Raw genomic sequence first — 26,957 nt, 5'->3', positions numbered from 1 at the left:
ACATCAAAAGCTGCATGGCAGGTGAGCTCATCCAAGTGTAACGTTTATTTGGTGCATGAGCTTCTCAGTCAGGACGACAAAGCATGTATGCAATTTATTACTTAAATATAAAAAATAAAAAGTACAACATGAATGTTTTTATGTTTGAGTGCCTAAATCTGCAGGACTGTTTGTACCAAAAACTTGGGAAAGATCCTCCCAGTGAGGTATCGGACTCAGATATCTTGAAGAGATCAAATTCCCTACACAGAAGAGTTGAAGCTGCACCCTGTTTTCATTGAAAAATACCCATTTGACATCACATCAACAATTCCACTGCAATTAGACATTAACATTGGAAAAGCGAAATATTATTCCTTTATTTTTGGCAAAAAAGCTCGTGTTAAATATTTGTAGGATGAATAGGATAATAAAATACACACATAATACAAAGCTATGTCCCAGGCCAATTCCTTCTTTTTCCTTTAAGGTATTGGTGGAGGTGGTGACTGGAGGTAAGACATTGACATTAAGTGAGGTGGGTATGGAGAAGGGTGGCGAGCCGTGTCTAGAATGGCCCAGGTAGTGCTTGCCCCTTAAGGTGAAGAAAATAAACTCCTATCCTGGATCAGATGACAGGACCATCCTTTGTGGCATACCTGGACTCTGCGGTGCTGAAGATCACAATGTCACGTCACGTCCCTGGGACCTTCACCTGCAGGGAGGTGCTGGCACTGGTAGATCAGCAATCTAGCTGCCCTTTTCCTTTGAAGGCTGGATCTTGAGGGTGCCACTTCCTCTTCCATGTATTTTGCTGTGGAGGTAGCAGCCACAGTGCCATGATCCAACTTCCAAAGGAGAGGGGCAGCTGAATCTTGTGGCATAAAGTGCAGGTGGCCATAGCGGAGAGCTGAGTGTGCACCCCCTTGGAAGCTTCCTGAGTCCAGGTGGTGGCGTCAGTGAGGGGCAGCGGGTGAGCCTGCGCTCCCGCCTTGCACGACTCTGGCAGTCCTCTGGGTTGGCTGGGCAAAGGCGCTGTTGCTGCTCTTGCCACTGATGCTGAGCCGAAGAAGTAGCACGGGTGTGAAGGGCATGGCTGACCAGGTGAGAGGCAAATCCTGCCAAGTTTTGAGGGAGAGCTGCTCCAGGTCAAGGAGAACATTCAAAGGAGGTGGCAGCTCTGGCATGGCTTGGTACCCCCTTCAAGGGATGCCTAAGGTATGTGCCCCACTTGCCATACCCTAGATATGCCACTGGGACCATCCAGTCCCACACTCTGGCACCAGTAGCAACCAGTTACCCCACATAAGCTTCCAAGCAGAGCAAGAAGGCCAGCCATCCCCATTGTTCACCCCCAATTTGAGGAATAATACACTGCCTCTGAGAATATCAAGCTGCCCAGGCTAACAGCAATTGCTAGGCTTTTTCTCCATGACTGTTTCACTTGCAGGCAGTTGCAGAGAGCACTGTACTGTGTGTCTGATTTAATAAGCGCACAGCTGTGTTGAGATGAGAAAAGGAAAGGTTTTATTCTAGCACCAGTGACCAGAACACTTTTTTTATTCTAAATGTTAATACAGTTAATGAGCAGAAGAGTGTTAAAAATGGCATGGAGAAACACACAGGCTCACGCTTTGGGCAACATTAATGAACAGCAAAAGATTTAACATGCAGGAACCACAGCTGACGAGATTTGTTAAAAGCCTTTTTAGAAAATAAGGCTTCCTTTAAGTCCAGCCAAAAAGCTGCCATGGAATAAAGCAAAGCCCAAGTGGTTTCTTTGTCAGGTTGCCACTGGACCCAGGGGCCTCTAAAGCACCCAGTGCTACAAGACAAGACAGCTGCAGCACCTCTCACCTGTTCCCCCGTAGCCCTGCCTGCCATCCTTTTCTGTCACCTGCTGTGGCAAACAGGGTTTGCCAGGAAAAGCTGGGACAACACAACAAATCAGAAAAGGAAGGACAGGGAGATGCAGCAGCATGTCTCATTCCATAGAAACTATGGATTTAAAGGTACGTATGAATCTGGCACCTGAAGTACAAAGTGGCAATCCTGTCCATCCCCAGTCCTGCCCCCCCCCCCCGGTGTTCATATTTTGAAAGGCAGGGGTGCTGAGAAGCTGCTGGGAGAACCCAGTTCCCTGGAACTAGCTTGGAAGGCTCTATAAGCAGCCAGAGGTGAAGCTGTTACATTATGAGGCTCAGACACTTCTGAAAGGGAAACAGAGCAACATTCTCTGTCCCTTTCTCCATAAAGACTGGGGGCAGCGAAGTCTTTAGATGGCATGGCATAAACCCACAGGTAAGTGGGCTTAAAGAATAATAAAACAACAAGAATAGAAAGATCAGAACAAAGTGGATTATCAAATGTATGCAATGACCATTGATCTTCGCTGTCTGCTGATCTTTCTGAAAGGGGCAATTTTTGACACACAGTACTTTCATGGTCTTGGAAAGTAATCAGTCCAAAGTGAGGTAATTCTAGCATGTCGCCTCTGAGGGGTGGGGGCACTAAACCAGGCGTCGTCTCTTGGAATTTCGCTCCATGTCATCTTCAGGGGAGTCTCCGTTGCAGCCCAGAGGAGACACCATGTTCAGCAGGGGGTCTTCGGAGGCCCGGCCAAACAGGGACAGCAAGAGAGCTACGCCGTAGCCAGTGGCTCGTTCACCCTAGGAGCAAGCAAGCAGAGGAGCTTCAGGTGGTTGACTGTGCAGGACCTCTGAGTGAATGCGGGTGACACACTGAGGCACAGGGCAGAACACTGGCTAGGTGCAAGAGTGTGGAACTTCCAAGCTTCCAAGAAAGTGCAGTGAAATGAGGCACACAACACACAGCAATAAACAATGAACTGGTATGGATTCTACTGCCACTGGGTCAGGGCTACGGACCTTCTACGCTTTTCTTTAAAAAAAAAAAATCAACGTTCTATTGATTACTTTATATCAGTTTACTTTATGAATTCTGTCCCAAGAAAACCTGAATTCTGCATCCTGCCAAAAACACGACCTTACACACACTTGCTTCTTCGGCACAATTTACTTTGCTGCTTCTTCCCAAGGAGTCATGTAGGTCACAATGGCCTAGACTTTTAACCCCAGACATGCAATATTATGTACCTGGAGTAAGTTCCACTAAGTCAGTGGGATCTTCAAACAAGACTTGCACAGGGCCTAACTTTCAGCATGTTCTCTGGCTGTCACAGTATCAGCAGACGTTATCCACCCACTTTCCTGCCTACCTTTCCCATCCCTAAGGGCTAGATCAGGGGTTCCCAAAGTGCTTTAGACTGCTTTAAAAAAAGCCACTTCTGGTTTTCATTGTAATACCAGAAGTGGTTTCTTAAGCATTTTACAGCACTTTGGACGTATGGGGAGTCCCGCAATGAGGGTCGTGGGCTTCCCAGACCCTCTAGAGAGCCATAGTGACCCCCAGGTTAGTTAAAAAAACAAAACTTTCCTCTCTTGTAGCAGTGCATTCATGGTGATCACGTCACCACCATCGCTGTCACCCCGCCCCTTATGGAGGCAGCGACAAAGCTTCCCTGGCTGGGGTGTACACATTCCAGTTTGGGAATCTTTGGGCTTGATGCTTGCTTTTCAAATCTAGCAAGCTCCTAATGCTGACTTGTAAATTCTTTGCACATTATCACAGAATACACACTGGCTGGACTATGACTACAAATCCCCAGAAACAGTACAGAATAACAACAGTCTCCTTCCCACAACAGTCAAACACAACATTAGATAAAAACTGGAGGAAAACAGTTGCTGTGGGCAGTGTCATGAGGATGGAGATCTGGTAATTTATATCAGAGCACAAGCCTATGCATGCCTACTCAGAAGTAAGTTCCATTGTGTCCATCGGGGCTTACTCCCAGGAAAGTGAGTATAGGTCTGCAGCCTAAAGAGAATAACAAGGCAGTGACAAGTCATATAGAAGTTTCTGCAGGGGATATCAAGGCAAAGAGAACAGTAACACGATCCAGGTGGGAGTTCTGCACCTACGAGCCAGCAAAGACTCATGAAAGAAAGTTGAGTAGAGGCAAAGAAAAAATTGTTTTAAGTACAATGGCACTCACCGCATGGACGGGTGCAGCAATGTCTATGTGGACCCAAACACCAGGCCAGTCAAACCCAATGTGGGACGCAATAAAGAGTCCAGCACAGGAACTTGGGGTGTTATCACGGTCCTGGAGAAAAGAGCCAAAAATAGATTCCCCTCATAAGAAGCTTTTTTAAAGGTTACCATTGAAAACTGCTTATATAGGTACGATGCTGAGTTGCATTTCTAGAGAAGGGACACAAGTGAGAGGGTGCGACTCAGCGGTAGAGCACATGCTTTGCATGCAGAAGGTCCCAAGTTTAATCCCTGCTATTTCCGGGTAAGCCTGGGAAAGACCCTGCCTGGAGCTCTGCCCAATCTGGAGCTGTCAGTCAGTGTGGGCTCTACAGAACAGGACAGTCTCACTACAAAACAGGTTGGTATGTTGAGCAAACTAATTCTACATAGCAGTAGCCTGTATCTGGCTACATAGACAAATTGGTTCATGAGCCACTCAGACAAGCCTTTGGCTATGTCTGCAAGCACAGAAACGCTCCCCATGACTGGGACCTATGACGGTCTATACAGGACTAGAAATGGCCTTAGCGCGCAGGAGCCAAATGCTGAGTAGATTCATTTCTTTTGGCAAACCCCAGGGATGGGAACTTGGCACTGTAGCAAGACTCAAGTTGAGTCCTGAGTCTCCGCCCCCCCCATGACTTGACTTGTGCTCGAGTCCTAAAGGGTGCTCTTTGCTGACTCCTGAACTTCCTGAGATTTTGACTCAAGTCAGAGTCTTTTGGGTCAGGCACACAAGGGTATGGACCAAAAGGGACTGGGAGGCATCTGAGCTTGGCAAGGTGGGAGGGGCCGAGACAGACAGCGGGAAGGGACAGAAGTGGCAAGCAGGAGAAGGGTCACGCAGCAGCAGCTGGGAGGCATATGTTAACAGTATGAGCGAATCTTTTGCAGCTCTACTCAGAAGTAGTCTTATTGCCTGTCTTTCATTGAGGCAGCTTCTTCTCCCCAGGTAACAATGGCCAGAGCCATGAAGCAATGAGGAACTGTTACCTGGCTTCCCTGCCTCCTTCCCCCCCCCTCTAGCCAATCCTAAGGCAAGAATCCCCTTGGGTTCCTCCTTCCGCCCTCCCTTACCCAGAGGAAAAAAATAAAACAACCACCTATTCTTTGTCCAATGATAATTCTTCATCCATCAGTTCCTTCAGAGATGGACAAGAGAGCCTGTTCCTGCAACCCATCCCCCACCTCCTGCTTGATGCAAAACATTAGCTGTTCCCAGCCTCCAGGCTGGAACTTCCCTGCTGCTCACCCAGTCGGAATTATGGCCCCACAAGGTGTTTCACATGCAGAAAAAAAGTAAGCAAGCACACCCAGACACAGGCAAGTCTGCACAAGTGAGAACCCCTTTCTGAGTTAGTGGCCTCAGACTTGAGTCAGTGCCCAAGTCAATGACACGCCTGACTCAAGTGTATACGGGTCAGCAAAAAACATGAGTTTTTGCATCTCGGATGAGTCACCTGACTCAAGTTCTCATCCCTAGTAAACCCTTAGAATGATCAACATGTACAAGGCTTTTTTAACCATCTCCCCCATAGTTAGCACTATACACAATGGCTTCCACGAGAATCCAACAGGATTTTAAGGAAGGCTGAGCTACGGCCACTGACAAGGGGCGGACAGGGCTTGGGTGAAGTGCATCGTCACTCACTTTGTCATGAGGCAAATGACACCCGAAATATAATCCAACAGTTGCATTCAGTGTGATGTGTTTTTTTGTTTGTTTTTAATCTGGTCAACCTACTGCCACAGAGTTCTTCATGTCAGCTACAGCAGAAGTAAATTCACTAAAATGGAGCTCAGGGCAGTAGACGAGAGGGTGCACCAGGTCTCCACAGTTTCTGCCCGCCTTCACGCATGCTCTTTCCCACTCTTCGTTGTTGCTGAGGATGGCAGCGTGGTATTTCCCTGTGGCAATTCCCTGGGAGAGGGAAAAAGGGAAACACATGAAACCCTAAAAGATGCTAGGTACACTCGGGCCATCTCTGCACACACTCAAAGGTATTATGCCCTAGCTGAGCTTACATGTTGACCATTACTGCTGTGATGTGGCTGTCATAGGCAGATTTTGGCAACTCTCAGCCACCCGACCTGTCCTCCCTTCTCTGTTTGGTTGGAGAAGGTGTTTCAGGCAATGGAAATGGAAAAGTAATGTCCACGTGTGCAAGAATACATGGGAAACACAATGAGGCCAACACCTCAACTTGCCTATGGCCATCTTTTAAATTTCCTTTTTCCCCTGCAGCTGGGCCAGTGAAGGAGAGGTTGTTTCAAGCCAGAGTCCAGTGGTAGAAGATGGGAGACTAGGAGAAGATGACAAAGGGGCAGAAGACTACCAACTTCACCACATGCACACTCATACGTTTGCGACTATATGCCAACAGATTTTATGCTGAAACAGCTGCAAAAACATACTACCATGTTTGTGTCAGTTGTAGTTGACATCTAACCTGGTAGTTTTCAAACTGTTTTAGGAAACACCAACACAGCAGATGTTTCTTGATAAGATCAGTCATGGTGGACAAGCTTCCCTGACATGTAGCTTGCCCTCCACTATTGATCTAACTGCATAGATGAGGCAATAAAACCTGAGGACATCAGATATATCAGTGCACATGTGGTGAAGTCTGCACTGATCCTGTAGTAAGTTGGCTGTGCAGTCCTTAGAGGATTACAGAGAAGCCTAAATAACATGGACAGTGGGCTATACACATGAATTCTATTTGCACCCAGGAACGTACCTTCCTCTGATATATGCAGGGGAATATGAAAGCGAAGTAGATGTGGAGAGTGTTCCTTGAAGGGAAAGTGTTAAAGCTACCAATTTGAGTGATGCTGAAGGTAAGTTGAGAGTCACTTGGGGTAGTGGTTTTGATGTTGGAGAGAGGAAATGCTGGCTCAGAGGCCGGTTCCACTGTGGACCTTGCAGAGCAGCCACAGCTCAGACAGCTGTGGATGGTCTGGATGTAGAAGCACATGGTCTGGTTGCAGGCCATGGTCTGGATGCACATGGTCTGGATGTAGGAGGTCCTAGCACCTGCAGATAGGTCTGGGCAAAATCACTGCCTGAAATACTGGAGGGCCACTAAATGTTTTTAGACCAGTACCTCTCAAACTATCTCATACGGGGGACCCAAGTACCTGAGCACCAGTGAGAGTGGCCATATCAAGAATGATGTCAGCACCAAGGTCTTTGCAAGCATATGCAACTCCGTCCGCAAGCACCAGTCGGCCCTCTGCATCAGTGTTGTTGATTTCCACAGTTCTGGGGAAAGAACAAGACACTTTTTTCTCTTTCTGTTTGAACAGGGCATCTTTTTGAGCTATACATTCATACAGAAACCGGGCTCATTTTAATTCAACGGCATCTACCCAAGCCAGCCTTACTGGAGCTACATGCAACTATGACTTCCTGTTATAGCAACAATTGCCATTTAACTGGGAGACTATACTGAGGTCTCCCAGTTAAATAGCACCTCCCACAGTGGGAATGGCAACAGTGCTTTTTGAAGGACTCTGGTGGGGTAGTTCTGCCACACCTGCTGCCCCCACATAGTACATTTCTGCAACAGAGAGAGAGAGAGAGAGAGAGATAGAGAGAGAGAGAGAGAGAGAGAGCGCCTTACTTTCCTGAATAAAGAACGTGGATGTCATCAGGTCTGGTTGCATTTGGTCCAACAGAATTCTCAGCCAAGCAGAAAATGGCATGAAGATTATCCTTAAAGCCCTGATATTAAGAAAAAAAAAGGCAGGTGTGAACTTACAGAACATACAAAATGGACTGACTGATAAATCAAGTAAGATTTGCTTTTTCATACGCTCTTCAGAACAGTCTGCCTGGTGCAGGGGCTTCTCTGGTCTACTATGAAACTAAAGAAGCTTCCAGGCCTCTAATCCTGGAGGGGCCCCAGAACTGACTTTGGACCACACTGTTTAAAAAATTTGGGTCTATTGTGTGAGAAGGGGTTTAAAAAACAATATTAATATTAATAATATAGTATAATAGTTGTATGACTAAAATTGATTAATTTTTTTGTCTGTATTTCAACAATCCCAAAGCTGATTGTGAAGGACCCCCCATAACAGTGCAAGCTTCAGGGCCCCCAAAATGGAGGTCTGGCACTGGCCTGGTGTCATCATTGTTAAGTTTTCAGTATCAGATTAAGGTCCCTCTATTTGCCTGAGCTTTTAATGAACAATGTCATTAGTTAAGTCCAAGACAGAGGCATAGGGAGTCTCTGATTTACAGCTCTTTCTGAGTCTCACTTCCTTTTTGTTTTATCTGCTGTTCTTATTGGATCCTGTCCAAAGGAGCACAGGTGGAGTTCTGTTCGAACAATGGGCTTTCCCAAAAACCTATTTGAGGATAAATATAGATAGCACAATAATAGAAGCTGGCAGTTAAAAATGAGACCAGTTCAAAGAGTATTTTTTAACAGAGGGTAGAGTTGGGTGACAGGATAAACTGACAAGAAGGGGAAAAAAGAACCCACATAACACAACAACTCTCCCAAGCAGCTTTCTTATTTCAAATTTTAAAGAGCAAAATATTTTGTCTTTGGGTTTGTTAAGTTTAGGGAAGTTTGAAACCTTTGTTTGGGGAGGCGCACTCTGGATTGCAAACTAAGCTTTGGAATCAGCTCTCCACAGGAAATATGTATAACAGCTCCAGCCATTTCAAGCAACAACCCTGGGAAATGCTAATTTAGCATTTGAGTACCTTCTGACCAGACCTCCTGGCTGACCTCCTGCCCATTAAATCACAGCAGAGAATGCTTTCAGAGCCCTGGATACCGGCAGGACTCCCAGCAAGATTCATAGCAGTACAATTTATGGTGAGAAGGGAATTTCTCTAGCTATATTTTTCTTTTCTAAAGAACACCCATCAGTTTTGTCACAGTAATTCAAGTCTTGGAGCTCCACTGTTCCTCCTGTATTTCCATGTTTGAGTGGCATATGCCTGCACAAAGATCAAGACAGACAGTTGTTTTTAGATCCTTGATTCTTTTTAAAGACAGAGTCCACAGACAGACTTTAGGAGTGCCAGCCTGAGAGGGTGCATGAATCCACTTCCCCACCCCTCTTCCCGAAAAAAAAACCTGCTTCGAAATGAACGTATAAAGCTGCCTTACTCAGACCATTGGTGCATTTACACCAGCCTTGCCTACACTACATAGCTGTGGCTGTGCTGGGTTTCACGAGATGAAACCAAGATTTAATTCCTAAACCTTGCAAATCCCCACTGTGCAAAGAAAGTGATACCCTCATCACTGAGCTACAACTCTATTTCCAACAAAAGAGGTACACACCACCCAGAACAGCCATGGCAGCAGAGAGAACTGTGAGAACAGGTGCCACAGTTAGGAGCATCCCAGCATGTTAGGCAGAAGATAAGCAAGCAATTACTCGCTTCCCCCAATCTTAACTAGAGGCTCCCTGCAGGCTGTGCTAGCACCAGGACTTTCAGTCTGGATGTGTCTTCTGCCAGATGAGCTCTCAGTCACACATTTTTATTTATTATTATATTTTCATACTGCTTTCCCTTTAAAGAGTTCAGGACAGCATACAGTATTCCTCCTTTTATCTTCCCAACAACTAGGTAAGGCTGGCAAGAAATAATAAGTACCCCAAATCACACAGTAAGCTTGGCAACTGAGCATAAATTTGAATTCAAGGTTTAAGTCCAGCACTCTACATACTACGCCATTAGCATTTGCTGGATAGGAGAGGGAGAATGACAAAGGCACATATAATAAAAAAAAATTAAGATTAAAATATTATGGGCAGATAGATCCCCACAGGCAGAGCTTTCATGTCATCTCTCTCATCACCTCATAAAAATTTTTTCAACACAGTCAGTTCACACATTCAGCAAATGCTGAGCAACCCACATGCACATGTGAAGAGAACCTCGGGGGGGACTTTAAGTTTAGCAAAACTTAAAATTTAGCAAAAGCAATTTAGAGTGAAACTGAAAGAAGAATGAAAACTAGGAAGTTTAGCACAACAGCAGAACAGCAAGAGCTTTCACAACAGAAAGTTCACCACCTGTTCTTCAGAGAACAGCAATTCACCTTGGCTGGATTTTCTCCATATAGTTTACAATGAGTGGCAGGGTTCATAAGAACATAAGAACAGCCCCTCTGGATCTGGCCACAGGCCCATCTAGTCCAGCTTCCTGTATCTCATAGTGGCCTGCCAAATGCCCCAGGGAGCACCCAAGACAACAAAGACCTGCATCCTGGTGCCCTTCCTTGCTTCTGGCATTCTGACATAGCCCGTTTCTGAAATCAGGAGGTTGCACATACACATCAGGTCAGGAAGTGGCAGTGATGTCATAAGCAGACCATTGAACACCCAGTCTGGAGGGGAACATGTGTATGTCCCCACTGTGGTATAGCTAATTGAGGTAGACATTCAATATAATTTTGGTCATTGCCTGAATTCTACTCACTTGCTTTACAGCGGCTCTAAAGGCACCCAATATAGCAGCAGCGCCTCCACAATCTCGCTTCATCCCAGGCATGGTTGTCTATGCAAACAGGAACAGGAATGTATGAACCGATGCAAGAAACAATTATGCTTAAAAAAAATGCTGAAATGTTTAGTCCTTTTCATCACCACACTGCAACTGAAAGTAGGCTTCAGTCCATGTAACGGCATTTACTTGTATTCATCCCTTGCTTCTCTGGCCTCTTTCTCTCCATCTAAATTTAGAATGGAAACTCCACGGGGCAGGGACCCCTTATTCACTTATTATTATTTATTAATTTATTGGTTGGTTGGCAACCTTCAGTCTCGAAAGACTATGGTATAAGCCTACAGCACCTGGTATTCCCAGGTGGTCTCCCACCCAAGTACTAACCAAGCCTGACCCTGCTTAGCTTCCAAGATCAGACGAGATTGGGCATGTGCAGGGTAACAGTTGCTGTCAATTATTATTATTATTATTAACAGTATTTATATACCGCTTTTCAACCAAAGTTCACAAAGCGGTTTACAGAGAAAAATCAAAAAACTAAATGGCTCCCTGTCCCAAAAGGGCTCACAATCTAAAAAGATGCAAAAGAATACCAGCAGACAGCCACTAGAACAGACACTGCTGGGGTGAGATGGGCCAGTTACTTACTTTACTTACTTCACAGAATAACTATCACATGTACTAATGATGCTGCTATAACAACAACAACAACAACAATAACTATTATTATTATATTATCATTATTTTAAAATGCAGAGTGTGCAGTACATTCAGACATGCATATGTGTGCAGGAGGAGAATTTCTGTGGATGTTGCCCTCAAAACCAGAACTACTTGAAGGCCCACCAAGTCCCCTGTAGCCAGATTCAAGAGGGTATGTACCTTTCCTTTAATACTGAGGCCTCCTGTGTCATAGACAATTCCTTTCCCAACCCAGGCAATGGTCTGTGTGGCACCTTCTGGAGTATGGCTGAGTACTGCTAGAGCAGGTGGGTGTGTAGCTGCTTTGCCCACACCATAGATACCTGGAAACGGAGAGAGAGAATAGCCTGAGAGACAGAGAAAAATCAGGAGTTTTGGCTTACCTTGGTAAGTCCTGTTCCTGGTGGAGACAGGGGGCGTTCCTGGGGACAGATGGGAATGTCCCTGGTCGCTTCATATAGGCAGGTCAAACCCCTGTGCGCGGGGACTAGGACCCAGACTAATAGCCGAGCCACAGTTCTCAGAGACTAAACTTAATAACTGGAAAAGATTAAACTTCAGCAAAAAAAAAGGCAGACCAACACCCAGGATAGAACAAAGGTCAGCAAGACCCCAACCACAAGTATTAGCCCATCATGTGTAACAAAATTTAACTGGACCAGAAGGGTGCAGAGTCCAACGAGAATAGAAGAAGGGAGGGTGGAATGCCCCCTGTCTCCACCAGGAACAGGACTTACCAAGGTAAGCCAAAACTCCCGATTTCCCTGGTGGAGACGGGGGCATTCCTGACAGATGGGATCTCCCTAAGCAGTAATCCCTGAGTTGGGCAGGATCAGATACAGAACATAGTAAACCCTAAGCAACGTCTGGAGGACTCTACATCCAAAGTCAGCCTCTGAAAAGGCGTGAAAACTAACTTTATCGTGTTTCAGAGAAGTATGTGGTGGCGACCATGTAGCCGCTCTACAATCTCAGACAACAAGGTGATGTCATCAAAAGCGGCTGAAATGGCTGCCCCTCTCAATGAGTGAGCAAGGATCCCTTCAGGGGGCTGAAGTCCCAAAGTGTTGTAAGTCATGGAAAGGCAGGTTCTCAACCACCTAGCCAAGGTAACAGGTAATATTTTTCTTCCTAGTGTCCTAACCTGATAAGCTATAAGGGCATCAGTCTTTCTAAAGGGTTTAGTGTGCTTTGTGTAAAATCTAGTAGCCCTACACACATCCAGCATATGGCAAGATCTCTCTTTAGGATGTTTGGGATTAGGACAAAAGGATGGCAAGACTAATTCTTGTTGATGGTGGAAAATTGAATTAATTTTGGACAAGAACAGATCAGTCCAAAGAACCAGGCTATCTTTGTGAAGATGCAGAGCTTGGGATGGAAAGACAGCTCTCCCAGCTGCGAAACCCTACAAGCGGAGGCGATAGCCACCAGGAAGGCAGACTTGATAGAGAGTAGCTTTAAGGGATTGTAGCTAAAGGCTCAAAGGGAGCACTAAACAAAGCTGTAAGGGCCTTGAAAAGGTCCCAAGTAGGGACTCTGTGAATGGGAGGAGGATTAAGCAGATACACCCCCTTTAAAAACCATTTAACATGAGAGTTCATCAGCAGCGACAGATGACCTCCCGCTCCCAAAGTGCCTTGAATTGCTGCCACCTGGCATCACAGGTTGGAGGTCTTGAGGCCCTTCTCTAACCCATCATGCAAGAAAACAACAGAGACTGATGGAGAGGTGGGATCAAGGTCTTTTTCTCTACACCATGAATGAAACTCTTCCACCTGGTTCTATAAACCCTTCTTGTGGAAGAACGTCTAGACGATAACCTGGTGGAGATTACCCTCTCAGAGAGACCTAAGTGTTGAAGCTCTAACCTTTCCACACAGACAGATGGAGTTGGTATGACTGTGGGTGATTTAGCACACCCTGGGACAGAAGATCTGCTCGATGAGGAATTTCCCAAGTGGCAAGAACTGACAACTGCAGTAGCTCTGGCTACCTGGGCCTTCTTGGCCAGCTTGGGATGACTAGGACCACTGGCGTCTTGTATACCCCTATTAGACTAAGCATTTGCGTCAGAAGGGAAACAGGAGGAAGCCTAGAAAGCACTCTTGAAAGCAGACTTGATTCTCTTATCGGACTGCTACTGAGGTCTGCCCTCCGCTTTGGATAGAATGATAGTATTGGTGGCCAAGGCTGCTACTGGGGCATCAACGGAAGGTGTCTTAAGTTTTCTCAAGAACTTCTTTGGGGAGGGAGTAGAACTCGTTGACTAATCTAGCATCCCTCCTGCCATGTAAAGGTATTGCCCACTCAGATTCCATGATCTTAAGAGAAGCCTCAGGAAAGGGTATCTCTGCCTGGCGGAGAGGCCCTTGGGGAAAAAAGAGGTCTTCCAGATGCACAGTGCTGTAGAGCTAGGTCCACCCTCTGCTGATGCTTTGAGGCTTAATGCTTTAATTACTTTCTCCAACACCCGGGGGAGGAATACTGCTGGAAAAAGGCAGTTCATGTTGAAGTCAGCACCCCCCTGGCCTTCCCTTGAGAAACTCCCTTTCTTCTTTGGAAGAGTGTTTCTCTGAGGAACTAAGTTCAGAGCCCCCATAACCCATAGCTGTTAGGAGCTTGGGATTTTGCCAGCATGTGTGGCTCCCCGTGATTTAGGGGATTTGAGATTTTTCTTGCGCTGGGGGGCATGGGAGTCTGAGGCAGCTGAAAAATCAGACCCCGGTGGAGCCGGGGGGGGGGAACCAGGGGGCCTGGGCATTTAGCTTTGTCCTTACCCTTGGTGCTGGAGGGATACTGTGGCTGAAAGGCAGAGCCATGTGCAGCCAATCTGGAGTCTATAAGCCCCTCCAGCCATAGTACAATATGCTCTCTGTCTGCGTTCCCTAGAGGTGAGGGGGCAACAGGAGTCTTGGTGCTTTGTGGGTAGGTGCAGCTCTGCCCAGTGATTTGGCTAATCTGAGTATGTGCGAGGTACCCAAGGTCAGGAAGGCTGGATTCAGAACTCGCGTCAGAGAACATTGTGAGTTCAGAAGAAACTAACAAATAATCTCTATGAATGCAAATAGATTTTTTTTTTTGAGGGGGGGGGCAAAGGAAGTTGACCAGCAAAAGAACAAAGAGCAACCAACAATTTAACAGCCTCAGCCGAGCCAACCAGGCAAAGCCTAAATAGAAAATTTTCACCAGCCAGAGCCAAGACGAAGAAGCTGCAATCCTAACCACACTTTCCTGAGAGTAAGCCCCATTGAACCAGACAGGGCTTACTTCTGAGTAGACCTGGTTCAGAATGTGCCCTAAATCACTGTGAAAAGGCTTCCCAGCCCCTTGCAACTCACGGTTTAGGCAGGAAACATGAGAGCAGGCACCGGCAAGCTGCCCCAAAATGGCGGCCATGCCTCCATGGAGGCGCCTGAAGCTGGGGTGCGTGGGGCAGACCTGGGCGCCCAGAACTTGTGCAGTGGTCTGCCTGGTCTGAACCCAGGCACTGCGTTAGCGCCGGGCGGACCTGGGGGGAGAAGACAGTCGCTCCCCCCTCCCTGCCGTTACCTCTGAGAGGCGCGGACCAGGCACGCCAAAATCCTGCTGCTTCCCTGGGAGCGGGCACGTGGCTGCGACGCTGCAGGGACCTCGGCGCAGCAAGGCACAGAAGCCAGCTGTGAGCGCTGCAGGGAGGAACATGCCTGCCTGCTTCGGAGGGTTTCCCACCACCCCTGCCTTCGAGCCCCAGGCGGGGGGAGGGAGAAGAGGCGCGAGGAGAAGAAGAAAGAAGCGTTGTGCAGGAGAGCTCCAGGAGGGCGCGAGGCAGGAACGATCGGGGTCCTGGTCCCCGTGCACAGGGAGCTCCACCCTCCTTTGGGTTTGACCTGCCTATATGAAGCGACGAGGGACATTCCCATCTGTCAGGAATGCCCCCGTCTCCACCAGGGAAATATAAATATATATAATATTTTATTCTTGTTTTTGTCATGGAGATTTACCTGCGACAAGGCCTTGGATTGGGAAGGTGGTTAAAATCTGAATAAATAAGCCATCATTTTACTAGAAAGAAAATAAATTCACTTTGGCTTGACTGACCTCCAAATCCTCTTTCCTTCAGTTCTACATCTCGAAAAACCGTTGGGACGATCCCCAAGTCCTTTCCAACTTTTCTGATTTCCTTCAAGAAGGAAGACATCAGGGTCAAGCAACACACTTTGATCCTCCTTTTTAAGCTCAAGGCCACAGTCCAAGACCAAACCCAATCAGTGCTTAAGCTAGTCATTTCCATGGGTTTAAGACTAGAGTTTGTAGCCATGGGATTCAAGGTATGAGCCCAACTTCAATGACAATAAAGGGCAAGCAAAATCAGACAAAGGTTTCTCTACTACTGTTCCTTCGCATGGGTTTGCAAAAGTGGTGGCACAAATTGGGGGCTTATGGGAAGGCAGCATCTGAATGTAGCTGTCCCCAAATCACTGTGAATCAGGACCTGCGCAGATATGATATGTTACAGGGCCTTCAACCACAGTTAAGGAGTCAGCATTGGTTAAGAAGTCAGGCATGCTCTCTCCCCTCTGTGAAGAAATCTCCATTACTTCACCAACACATTAATCATCAATACATTAATTAATTTATAAAGTAAGTGCCACTGACTTACTTCCAAGCTTGCATGCTTAGGACTGCACCCTTTATCTATTACTGAACCATTGTCATTTTTCTCTGGGGCCTTCTAGTAGCCCCCACTCATTTGCAAAACCTACATCTATCACCCTATAACTGCAGTCACCTGGCTGAAGCTGGAACATAAAAGGTCACAGGAACAGAGAACCCACACCTTGGTGGGCGTATACTGACAGGATGACCTGGCTGAAGTTTTAACTTCAGAAAGTCACTATCCTAGGATAATCAGGATCTGTGAGCTCCTTCTTTGTTTCCACACTGTAGTAACCACCTGAACGTTCCAAACTCACTAGGACTGATTTCCAACAGACAGCCCTATCAAAATGTATCACCAACCTCCAGGAAGCTGTCGGTGTTCATTTCATTGCATGGGGTGTCCACAATCCGAGCAGCCAGTCTGACTCCTTCTGTAGCACTTTCCAGGCACTAAAAGCAAGAGAAGACATGAAAGGGGTGCATGGATGTGTGTGCCTGTCTTGACATATGTTTTGCACAACGATGCGACCATGTTGCTCAGAGACCTTCCGAGTGTCAGTATCAAAGATAATTTAAGTATCATAAAAGTATATAATACCAGTCAGAGACATATGAGGACAGCTGGCCCCATGTTTTCAGCAAAGACATACTGGAAATCGGTATCCACAGAGGGTCCTAGAACGGATCCCCCATGGGGGGCCCACTATAAGTAGATACATTACAAAAGTGATGATGATGATTTCTGTCCACATCATAATTAGTACACCTGTCTATTTATGTGGAATGTAAGTAAAAAATTTGTGATACAAGGACATCTGCAAAAGGGATCTGAAGGCCTTAGGAGTGGACCTCAACAGGTGGGAAACCCTGGCCTCTGAGTGGCCCGCTTGGAGGCAGGCTGTGCAGCATGGCCTTTCCCAGTTTGAAGAGACACTTGGCCAACAGTCTGAGGCTAAGAGGCAAAGGAAGGCAGGCCCACAGCCAGGGAGACAGGCCAGGGACAGACTGCACTTGCTCCCAGTGTGGAAGGGATTGTCACTCCCGAATTGGCCTTTTCAGCCACACTAGACGCTGTGCCAGAACCACCTTTCAGAGCGCGATACCATAGTCTTTCGAGACTGAAGGTTGCCAACACAAGTAAAAAAATCAGGACTTTACAAGTTAAACAGATAACTGCCATATTGGAAGCGCTGTAACATATGAAGCCGCCCAAGAGCCAGAATGATACAGTCATTGCAGAGTTGGAGTAAGATAGGCAGATTAAAATTCCACAGCCACGGTACTGACTGGGTTAACTTGAGACAGTCATATCTCTCAACCTAACCTGCCTCACAGGGCCATTGTCAAGATAATCTGAGGTAGCAGAAGAAACAGGGCACACTGCCCTGAGCACACTGGAGGAAGGACACGATAGACAAAAAAAAAAGTACAAACACTTGTGTTTCCATTTTTACCTTACCTGGCAAGCCTAAACGCCTTAAAAGAAGAACTGAAAGACATGATCAGCTTCTTACTCATGTTTTACTAGTAAGAGGAAAACACAATTGCCAACTCTCTTAGGGAGTAAACCTCTTTTATTTTTCAGATGTTAATGTTTTTAGATGTTAGCAAGTATTGCAGTTGCCCATCCATGGCACTGCCAAAGAAAATCACCCCCCCCCCCCCAAAATCAGCCAGAAAGAAAAGTGCCTTAAAAATTAGCCCAAAGTAAAGAAACAATTCACATCCAAGTATTTTATTCTAAATTTAAAGCATCCCACTGTATCCACTGCAACCGTTAGTGTACAGAAAAGAAGAGCTTACTTTAAGCGTCTCCACTTCTACTGGGCCATTGTTCTGCCCAACCAGGTAAAATTCCACTGTCAAAGTTTTCTTTTCTGTGCGCCTAGATGCACTAGAACGATGTGTGAACAGTGGGAAAGCCCTTGCTATGGCACAGGCCGAGGCAAACACCTCCGAGCGCTCACAGACCATCTGAAATGAAAGCAGAAAAACAAAGGTGTCACAGAAACCCAAGCAGGGGAATAAGATTATGTTTAATCACAAACAGTGCTCTGAGAAAACCAAAGAAACAAGACCAATAAAGTCATTCTCTTTATCTGTGGGGTTTGGGACCTGCAGATCTGACCCAACATAGGTCCCAATCCATGTGAGAAGGAACAATCTGTGCTTCCTGGACACAAATGGAAGAGTGTTCCAGTCAAGTCCAAGAGGTGTTCTGACGTGTAGGGAGGTCGCACGTAGCCTCACCATACCTAAGAAGGCCTCCTGGCACCTAAAGAAGGCTCCACACCTCCCCACACCTAAAGAAGACCTTAGAAATCCACTTCTGGAAGCTGGAAGTATGTTTCTGCAGCCTCCCGGAAACCTTATCATAGAATCATACAGAGTTGGAAGGGACCTGCAAGGTCATCTAGTCCAACCCCCTGCCTGTAGCAGGAAATCCATTTAGAGCATCCCCTGTAGGTGCAGGCTTATGGTATATGTCCTCACGAGAGGACTTCCCCACCTCAGAACACCTCCCAGATGCTATGTCCAGAGGTCCTTTGGCCCCCACTTGCAGATTCCGTTACCCAAAGGTTCAGTATCCACCAGAGGAGGGGGTCTGAAAGGAATCCCAAGAAAACTGGGATCTGACTGCATCTTGGAAGTTGGTTCTATCACTGGCTCTTTGGCTGTACTGAAGTGGGAATGCCAGTTAACACAAGGTAGGTCAACTAAAAGAACATCTGCAGGAAAGTACTTAAAAGAGTCTGAGGTTCACTTCTGAACCTTGAACCTTATACTTCCATGAGCCTGCCTAAGCCACTTGACTGGCCTCAGAGGCTCTGCTCGCAGGCCTGACTTTAACTGCAATGTGTTTGGCTGGCATGAGAAACAGAGCCGTTTTGGTGGTGGCCCCACACTGCTGCAGCGATATCCTCAGATATACATAGCAGCAGGCACCATCTATCACTGTTTGAAAGCGGCAATTAAAGGTTTTTTTTTATTTTGGCCAGGTCTGTAGAGTACAGATCAATTTTGGATCAGTGAATCTGTTTCTAGAATGTTGCTTTTGTGTATGTTGTTATTGATTCCTTAGTTATCGTTTTTAAGTACTTTGTGGCAAGCCACCAGATGCTTGTTTCAACAAGGAAAAGCAGTGTAGAAATTACTAAAATCCATTAGTCAATAGAGGCACACAAGAAACATGCTGGTTTGGCTCCTCCATTCCTCACCTCAGTTTTAGAAATTCACCACTAGAGATGGAAGGCATTTAACTTAAGAAGTTGGCAACCTGCAAGAATCAGCTTTTTCAATTCTCTTTATGAATTTTATCTTTATAACATTTATACTCTTTATAACGTTCATTATTGTCTTAACCACCACAGGCTAACAGAATGCAAAATACACCGTGAAATAATTACTAATTATTACTAATTACTAATTAAGAAGCTGCACCTTACAGCCATTACAGCTGACAGCACAGTAAGTACAGCAGGTGCCACCAGGTTGCCATGTAAGCAGCCCCTCTCATTTGCTGTCAGAATAAATACGGGTAAGGATAGGTAGTGACTGCAATGCAAAGTCCCTCACCAGCAAGCACCTTCCCTCTGGTTACACTACTGCTGACAGGTCAACCAGAACTATCTTCAGGACAATTACGGCAGCAGCTCTCAAGGTGGGACACTAAGGGTTTATGGGTAATAAAACTTGATTGGTTTTTTCCACCACTTACAAGGATGCATCTGTTGGCCCCTCCTGGGAGACAGTTCCGAATGAGGCGTGTGAGAAACTGGGCGGCTGACGGACTGTTATGTCTGCTGACGCGGGAAGGCAGGGCTGCTACAGTGGCATAGTTCAGGTAGAGGGGGCAGCTGTCCGTCGGGTTTGGGTTCAGAGTACTTAATGCAGCCTGCCAGATCTGAAAACAGAGCAGAGAACACATTCAAAGACACTACACAAGGCTCTTCATGTGTTGCCTTGAGGTGCACATCTTTGGCTTGGTACTTCAGATACGATGGCAGTGCAGGTACTGTTGAAGTTACATGAGATTTGTAGGAAGAGCCCCTGCTGCATCTCTTCTTCATGCCAGTCCCACTTTAGAAAGACATGATGACGTTGGAAGGTGCCACAGTGTGGGCTTCTTCTGCACTGTTGATGTGGAAGCAAAGGAGTGGAGCAGCTGTGGCTCCTGTGCTACCAGGGCAACCTGGAGGATAGGATGACCACTTAGTTACAATTATGTTGAACCTCCACATTCAGAGGAAAGAGGTCATTAATACCAGCACAGGGGGTGCCAGCCTGCTCATGATGTCAATGGAAAGCCTTGTAGCTTTTAGGGAGTCTGGGGGGGGGACAGCAAATTGCCAAGGGGTGCCTCACTCCCTCCACATCTTCCCACTCCCCTTCTGCCCCCCCCCCATTAAGCTACTTCACTTGGCTCCCCAATCTTCTTCCAGCTGGCTGATATCAAGAAGGAGAAGATCAGGTTAATGGCAACTCCCCACAAGAGAGCTGCCACTACTGCCCACCACCATGTGCTCACCCATACCCAGCTGCTTAGGAAAAAACTGGGTGTGGGCAAGGGAGTGCAGAGAACTGGAGCCTGCCTCCTCCTTCTTCCATATCTGTCCTATATCAAAAAAACAGGTAGAGTGGAGCATACTGGGAACTGGCCAGGCCTGAGTGGGTGAGAGCTGGGGAGAGCTATGTCCTCATACGTTGCTTGCAGGTTTCCTAAGAGCTTGCTAGTGTGGGAAGTAGGACACCAGATTAGATGGACTGATGGTTTGCTGCAGCAGGACTCTTATGTTCTGAATATGCTTACTGAGCTGAGAAGCCTTTATGTGACCACCTAAACATGGGTGAACACTGATCACGATTTGCCAAGTGGCAACTAGGAAGTGCTCAATTACCTGGTTGCCTGTTTCGTCCTATCCGGTGGCAAAGAGAATTTTACCACATTTGCACATCTGATAAGCAATCTGGGGGGAACAGTGGGGCAGTGACTTCCCCCTCTGTGCTCAGTGGGACAATACAGGAGACCAGCTGGCACACACACCTTGACAACTGATCACTTGATTGATGGTTGTTTGGACTGATCCAATGTAAAGCCTGACTGTGACACAGAAGTGCTGGAAGACAGATGTGTGATGCGGACTATGATGTCAGAGAGGTGCAGTTGGCTACAACACAGTAGCGTAGCCAGAGGGGGATGGCACCGTAAGTACTGCAGACGCTGCAATGTACTGTGTAAGCGGCCCCTCCCACTCGCTGTTGGAGCCATTCTGCACAACACGGAATGGCTCCAACAGCAAGTGGGGGGGGGGTTGCTGATATGGCACGCTGCGACACCTGCAGTATTTACCATGCTACCCCCCTTCTGGCTAAGCTACTGCTGCAATACCCTCTTGAAAATACACTTAATGGCAAATCTGGGTTTACTGCTGCATATTGCGCGAAACAGTCGTTTGAGCCGCAGATATATGTATCAGAAACATGTCAGGAGGCTTTTCAGGACCAGCAGTTCTTAAATTTTCCCACCATGTGCCTGGCAACCTGGAAACTTTGGCTGTGACTAGATTATGACAGCATCATGTCGCCACCAAAACTTCTGGGTTGCCGACCTGTCACATTTTTTTTTTACATGAAAAGCCTGCCTCATTGCCACTGCAGGGCTTCAACTCGTCGTTTTCCTTCCGACAAGTGCGTTTTCATCAGAGAGAACGTGTCACGACGAGGCCCGGAGCAGGCCGAAGACTGCCCCACGTGTAAAAATAAGTGAAAGCTCAGCAACCTGGAAGTTCTGGTGGAGAGATGGGTGGCGTTTCATGACCCACCAAATATCAGCTTGTGGGTCGTGACCCACAGTTTGAGAAACGCTGGACTAGACTTTGTCCATTATGGTCACACGACATTGGGTTAAGAGAGCACCCAACAATTCCTCAAACATGGGAAGAAAGCGCATTTCTCTCATAGAGGACCAAACTTTTCTGAAGGACCATAGCTCAGCAACAAAGCAAATGATGTGCATGAACAGGGCTCCAGGGCCACAGAATCTCCATTAAAACAATTCCCTGCTAACTGGGCAGAGAGGCACCTTTTAAAATGCTGGATCTCTTATGTTAGAAGGGGGAGAGCAAGTATCCCTACTCACCCTAGCACAGTGTCTCTCGTAGTGGCTGTTTGCGGGTGTCCCTTCTGCTTCTTTTAGATTATGAGCCCTGCCAACATTTGCTGGACTCTCAAAACAATTCCCCAGTGATGGACGACATGCAACTATTGCAGGCATAACTGGTGACAGGAGCAGCACCGTTTGGACCAGTACAAATATACCATTTCCCTAATGGAATGGCTAGTTCCAACCTTCCCAGAACATGTCTCACTTCTGTGGGTTCTTAATTATGTTGCTCAGCTATGAGGAACTGCACTCATTAATCAACAGCAACTATCTCTCAAATCTCTCTCCACCCTTCAGCAAAATGCATTTGAGCTAAATTTAATTATGAAATGGACCCATTTTCCTGCAGTAGCAACTGCGCCAAAACCAATTCAATTCTAATAACTGAATATGTGGTGAGGAGGCACTATAATCTATTGCCATAAAATCCATCAGAGCCACAGGATGGGGGTGGGGAGAAGAATGTATAAAAGGTAGAATGATGGACCCAGGATGCCAAAGGCCTGAGAATGACTTCTCTTCTAACGAAACGTTCCCTATATCATTAATGCACATGGGGGAGGGGTTGAACTGCACACCAGTGAGGTTGTTACACACTAGAATAATTAAAAGCAAAAAGCAAACTCATTCTCATTTTAACTCCAATGTTTCATATTACTCACGTTGACCTGACTTTCACACAAAAAGTAAGGTGAAAAAAATTTAAGTAAACTTAAAGAGGGCTAGACACACCACTACGTCATGGAATGTTTAAATTCCTCATTGATAAATTAAAGATCAATAAGTCACCGGGCCCTGATGGCATACACCCAAGGGTTATTAAGGAATTGAAGAATGAAGTTGCAGATCTCTTGACTAAGGTATGCAACTTGTCCCTCAAAACGGCCACGGTGCCAGAAGATTGGAGGATAGCAAATGTCACGCCTATTTTTAAAAAGGGAAAGAGGGGGGACCTGGGAAACTATAGGCCGGTCAGCCTAACATCCATACCGGGTAAGATGGTAGAATGCCTCATCAAAGATAGGATCTCAAAACACATAGACAAACAGGCCTTGCTGAGGGAGAGTCAGCATGGCTTCTGTAAGGGTAAGTCTTGCCTCACGAACCTTATAGAATTCTTTGAAAAGGTCAACAGGCATGTGGATGCGGGAGAACCCGTGGACATTATATATCTGGACTTTCAGAAGGCGTTTGACACGGTCCCTCACCAAAGGCTAATGAAAAAACTCCACAGTCAGGGAATTAGAGGACAGGTCCTCTCCTGGATTGAGAACTGGTTGGAGGCCAGGAAGCAGAGAGTGGGTGTCAATGGGCAATTTTCACAATGGAGAGAGGTGAAAAGCGGTGTGCCCCAAGGATCTGTCCTGGGACCGCTGCTTTTCAACCTCTTCATAAATGACCTGGAGACAGGGTTGAGCAGTGAAGTGGCTAAGTTTGCAGACGACACCAAACTTTTCCGAGTGGTAAAGACCAGAAGTGATTGTGAGGAGCTCCAGAAGGATCTCTCCAGACTGGCAGAATGGGCAGCAAAATGGCAGATGCGCTTCAATGTCAGTAAGTGTAAAGTCATGCACATTGGGGCAAAAAATCAAAACTTTAGATATAGGCTGATGGGTTCTGAGCTGTCTGTGACAGATCAGGAGAGAGATCTTGGGGTGGTGGTGGACAGGTCGATGAAAGTGTCGACCCAATGTGCGGTGGCAGTGAAGAAGGCCAATTCTATGCTTGGGATCATTAGGAAGGGTATTGAGAACAAAACGGTTAGTATTATAATGCCGTTGTACAAATCGATGGTAAGGCCACACCTGGAGTATTGTGTCCCGTTCTGGTCGCCGCATCTCAAAAAAGACATAGTGGAAATGGAAAAGGTGCAAAAGAGAGCGACTAAGATGATTACAGGGCTGGGGCACCTTCCTTATGAGGAAAGGCTACGGCGTTTGGGCCTCTTCAGCCTAGAAAAGAGACGCTTGAGGGGGGACATGATTGAGACATACAAAATTATGCAGGGGATGGACAGAGTGGATAGGGAGATGCTCTTTACACTCTCACATAATACCAGAACCAGGGGACATCCACTAAAATTGAGTGTTGGGCGGGTTAGGACCGACAAAAGAAAATATTTCTTTACTCAGCGCGTGGTCGGTCTGTGGAACTCCTTGCCACAGGATGTGGTGCTGGCGTCTAGCCTAGACGCCTTTAAAAGGGGATTGGACGAGTTTCTGGAGGAAAAATCCATTATGGGGTACAAGCCATGATGTGTATGCGCAACCTCCTGATTTTAGGAATGGGTTAAGTCAGAATGCCAGATGTAGGGGAGAGCACCAGGATGACGTCTCTTGTTATCTGGTGTGCTCCCTGGGGCATTTGGTGGGCCGCTGTGAGATACAGGAAGCTGGACTAGATGGGCCTATGGCCTGATCCAGTGGGGCTGTTCTTATGTTCTTATGTTCTTATGTGGTCAGCAGCTCTTGCCCAGGTGTCCACACCAGTGATTGTTTTTGGGGAGCAGGAACTAGCCCATAGAACTGATGGACCAACTGAAGCCTTGAGCCAGGCCATAAAGGTGACTTGTATGTGGCTTCTGAGCAGGAGCTATCCACCTTTCCTTTCTCTAGCCTTATTTAGGTGTTTTTTTCTGTGTACACAATGAACATGCGTGGGGGAGAGGTATCCCCAATATCTGAATGTTCATTGAAAAGGCCCTGCTGTGTACAGATGCATTTGCAGAGGGCTGTTCTTTGGGAACTCTGGGAAACTGATCTAGGTTGCAATCCTATCCATACTTTCCTGGGAGTAAGTCTCATTGAACACAATGAGACTTACTTCTGAGTAGCCTTGCATAGGATTGGGTTGCTAGTCAGGTTCTGGTGTTGACAGATTGATTTAAATCCTCCTGTGCAGTAGTGAGCACAAACTACTGTTGTGTGAATTGAATGCTTTTTCAATGGTTACTTCTCACTTTAAGAATCTGTAAAAACTGAGCAGTTGATTATAGCTTTTAAAATAAATAAACCAACAGGCAAGCAAAAAATTCAGGAGTTGAACAAAAAAACTGATTTAAAAAATCTAAACCAGAGTTTCTCAACGTTTGTCCACTTTGCAAGATCCACCTGTTGGAAGTACCACTGGAAGTAACTGGTGATGATGTCATCACCAATCTCTTCCAGATTGGGAGGCCAACACAACACAACTAATACCAGCAAAAGGCTTTGGGCAGAGAGGAGGGTTTCTTTGAGCATGTAAAAAGCTCTGTCCACTGAGTCTCCTACTGCCGCTTGTTGCATCACATCGCTGGTCTTGCTGCCAAATGAAGGGAATCTGGGGATCCTGTGCATACCACCCGACACCACCTCAAGTACCACAATTGGTATGAGTACCACAAGTTGACAATCACTGATCTAAACATTTTCCTGGGTTAATTACCTTGGCAACAAAAGAAATATCAAAATGTCCACTGTGATCTTGAAATTTTTTTTAAATGGAGTCAGGGCTCAAATTCTAAACACACTTATTCGGGAGTACATCCCATTAAATGCCAGGGGGTCTAGAACATAAGAAGAGCCCCACTAGATCAGGCCAAAGGCCCATCTAGTCCAGCTTCCTGTATCTCACAGTGGCCCACCAGATGCTTCAGGGAGTACACAAGACAACAAGAGACCTGCATTGTGTTGCCCTCCCTGCACCTGGCATTCTGAGGTAGCTTGCTTCTAAAATCAGGAGGTTGAGCATACACATTCTGGCTTGTAACCTGTGATGGACTTTTCCTCCTGAAATTGGTCCAATCACCTTTTGAAGGCATCCAGGCCAGATGCCATCATCTCATCCTGTGGCAAGGAGTTCCACAGACTAAGTACACGCTGGGTAAAGAAATATTTTCCATTGTCTGTCCTAAGTCTGCCAACATTTTAGTGAATGTCCCCTGGTTCTGGATATTGTGTGAGAGGGAAAATAACATCCCTCTATCCACTCTATCCATCCCCTGCATAATTCTGAGCAAACATAACAAGCTCAGGCTGTCCAGCTAGGATCCTGAAATGCACTTGGCAATGACAGTAAAATCATCAATGAACACATCATCAGTGTTCAGTGATCACAGCGTGCACCCCCCTTCTCCATGCAACTTCAAGACAGGTGGGGCAATTTGCAGTCACCAGCCACCCTGGGGACACCCTCCGACCCCTGGGGATGGGGGATCAGAACCTGGGGAAAAACAAAGCCAGATGGTTCATTGGCAGGAAAACCCAGGACAGGCTCTCTGGCTTCCTGGAGCTGGACAGGGCAGAGAAGGAAACTAACAGTGCAATCTTATGCTTGCCTACTCGGAAGCAAGTCCCATTGTGTTCCATGGGGCTTACTCTCAGGAGGAAAGCGTGCATTAGGATTGCAGCTTGCTAGCATAATCCTATGCATGTCCACGCAGAAAGAAGTCCCACTAGAGTCAACGGGGCTTACTCCCAGGAAAGTGTGGGCTGCAAATCCCCCAACGGTGGCTGGCAGCTGCACTGCCCCTAGGCCTGGAGAAAGAAAAGGGGATGGTGCCCCCCCTGCAGCCACCCAGGGGCGCAGCAGATCAGTGGGGAGGCAGGAGGGTGGCAGCATCCAGGGAGCCACCAGGGGGCTGCAGCTCTGGGGAGGGGGCAGCGGGGCACCCCAGTGTCCTGCAGCCCTGCCCCGGGGTGGGTCAGGGGAGCCCAGCCCAGCCTTACCTCCTCGGTGACCCTGGGCTGCAGCTTGCCCCGCAGGTGCGCCCAGGGCAGGCGGTGCAGGTTCTGCAGCTGGCCCAGCACCAGCACAGGGCGGCTCTGCGGGTCCGCCTCGCCGGCGCTGGCCTGGAACTCCAGCTGCACGTTCGCCATCTTCCTGCCCGCGGCG

At 46.9% G+C, this 26,957-nt stretch overlaps 1 protein-coding gene and 1 pseudogene across 1 annotated transcript; both read right to left on the bottom strand.

Annotated features, from left to right (window-relative positions):
• Positions 1-334: 334 nt before the first annotated feature.
• On the bottom strand, positions 335-26,957 carry NPEPL1 (aminopeptidase like 1). Its single transcript, XM_066623497.1, has 12 exons — positions 26,792-26,957; positions 19,641-19,826; positions 17,726-17,896; positions 16,283-16,372; positions 15,362-15,443; positions 11,462-11,604; positions 10,553-10,630; positions 7,725-7,825; positions 7,240-7,363; positions 5,843-6,019; positions 4,058-4,168; positions 335-2,648 (listed from the first exon to the last, which is right to left on the bottom strand). Exons 1-12 carry the CDS (start codon positions 26,939-26,941, stop codon positions 2,490-2,492), a joined length of 1,572 nt encoding a protein of 523 aa, XP_066479594.1. The 5' UTR covers positions 26,942-26,957; the 3' UTR covers positions 335-2,489.
• On the bottom strand, positions 10,915-11,034 carry LOC136650437 (5S ribosomal RNA; annotated as a pseudogene).

The sequence above is a fragment of the Tiliqua scincoides genome, chromosome 4 (assembly GCF_035046505.1).
Source record: "Tiliqua scincoides isolate rTilSci1 chromosome 4, rTilSci1.hap2, whole genome shotgun sequence".
Classification (NCBI taxonomy): domain Eukaryota; kingdom Metazoa; phylum Chordata; class Lepidosauria; order Squamata; family Scincidae; genus Tiliqua; species Tiliqua scincoides.
This window is presented reverse-complemented; position numbering and strand designations above follow the sequence as displayed.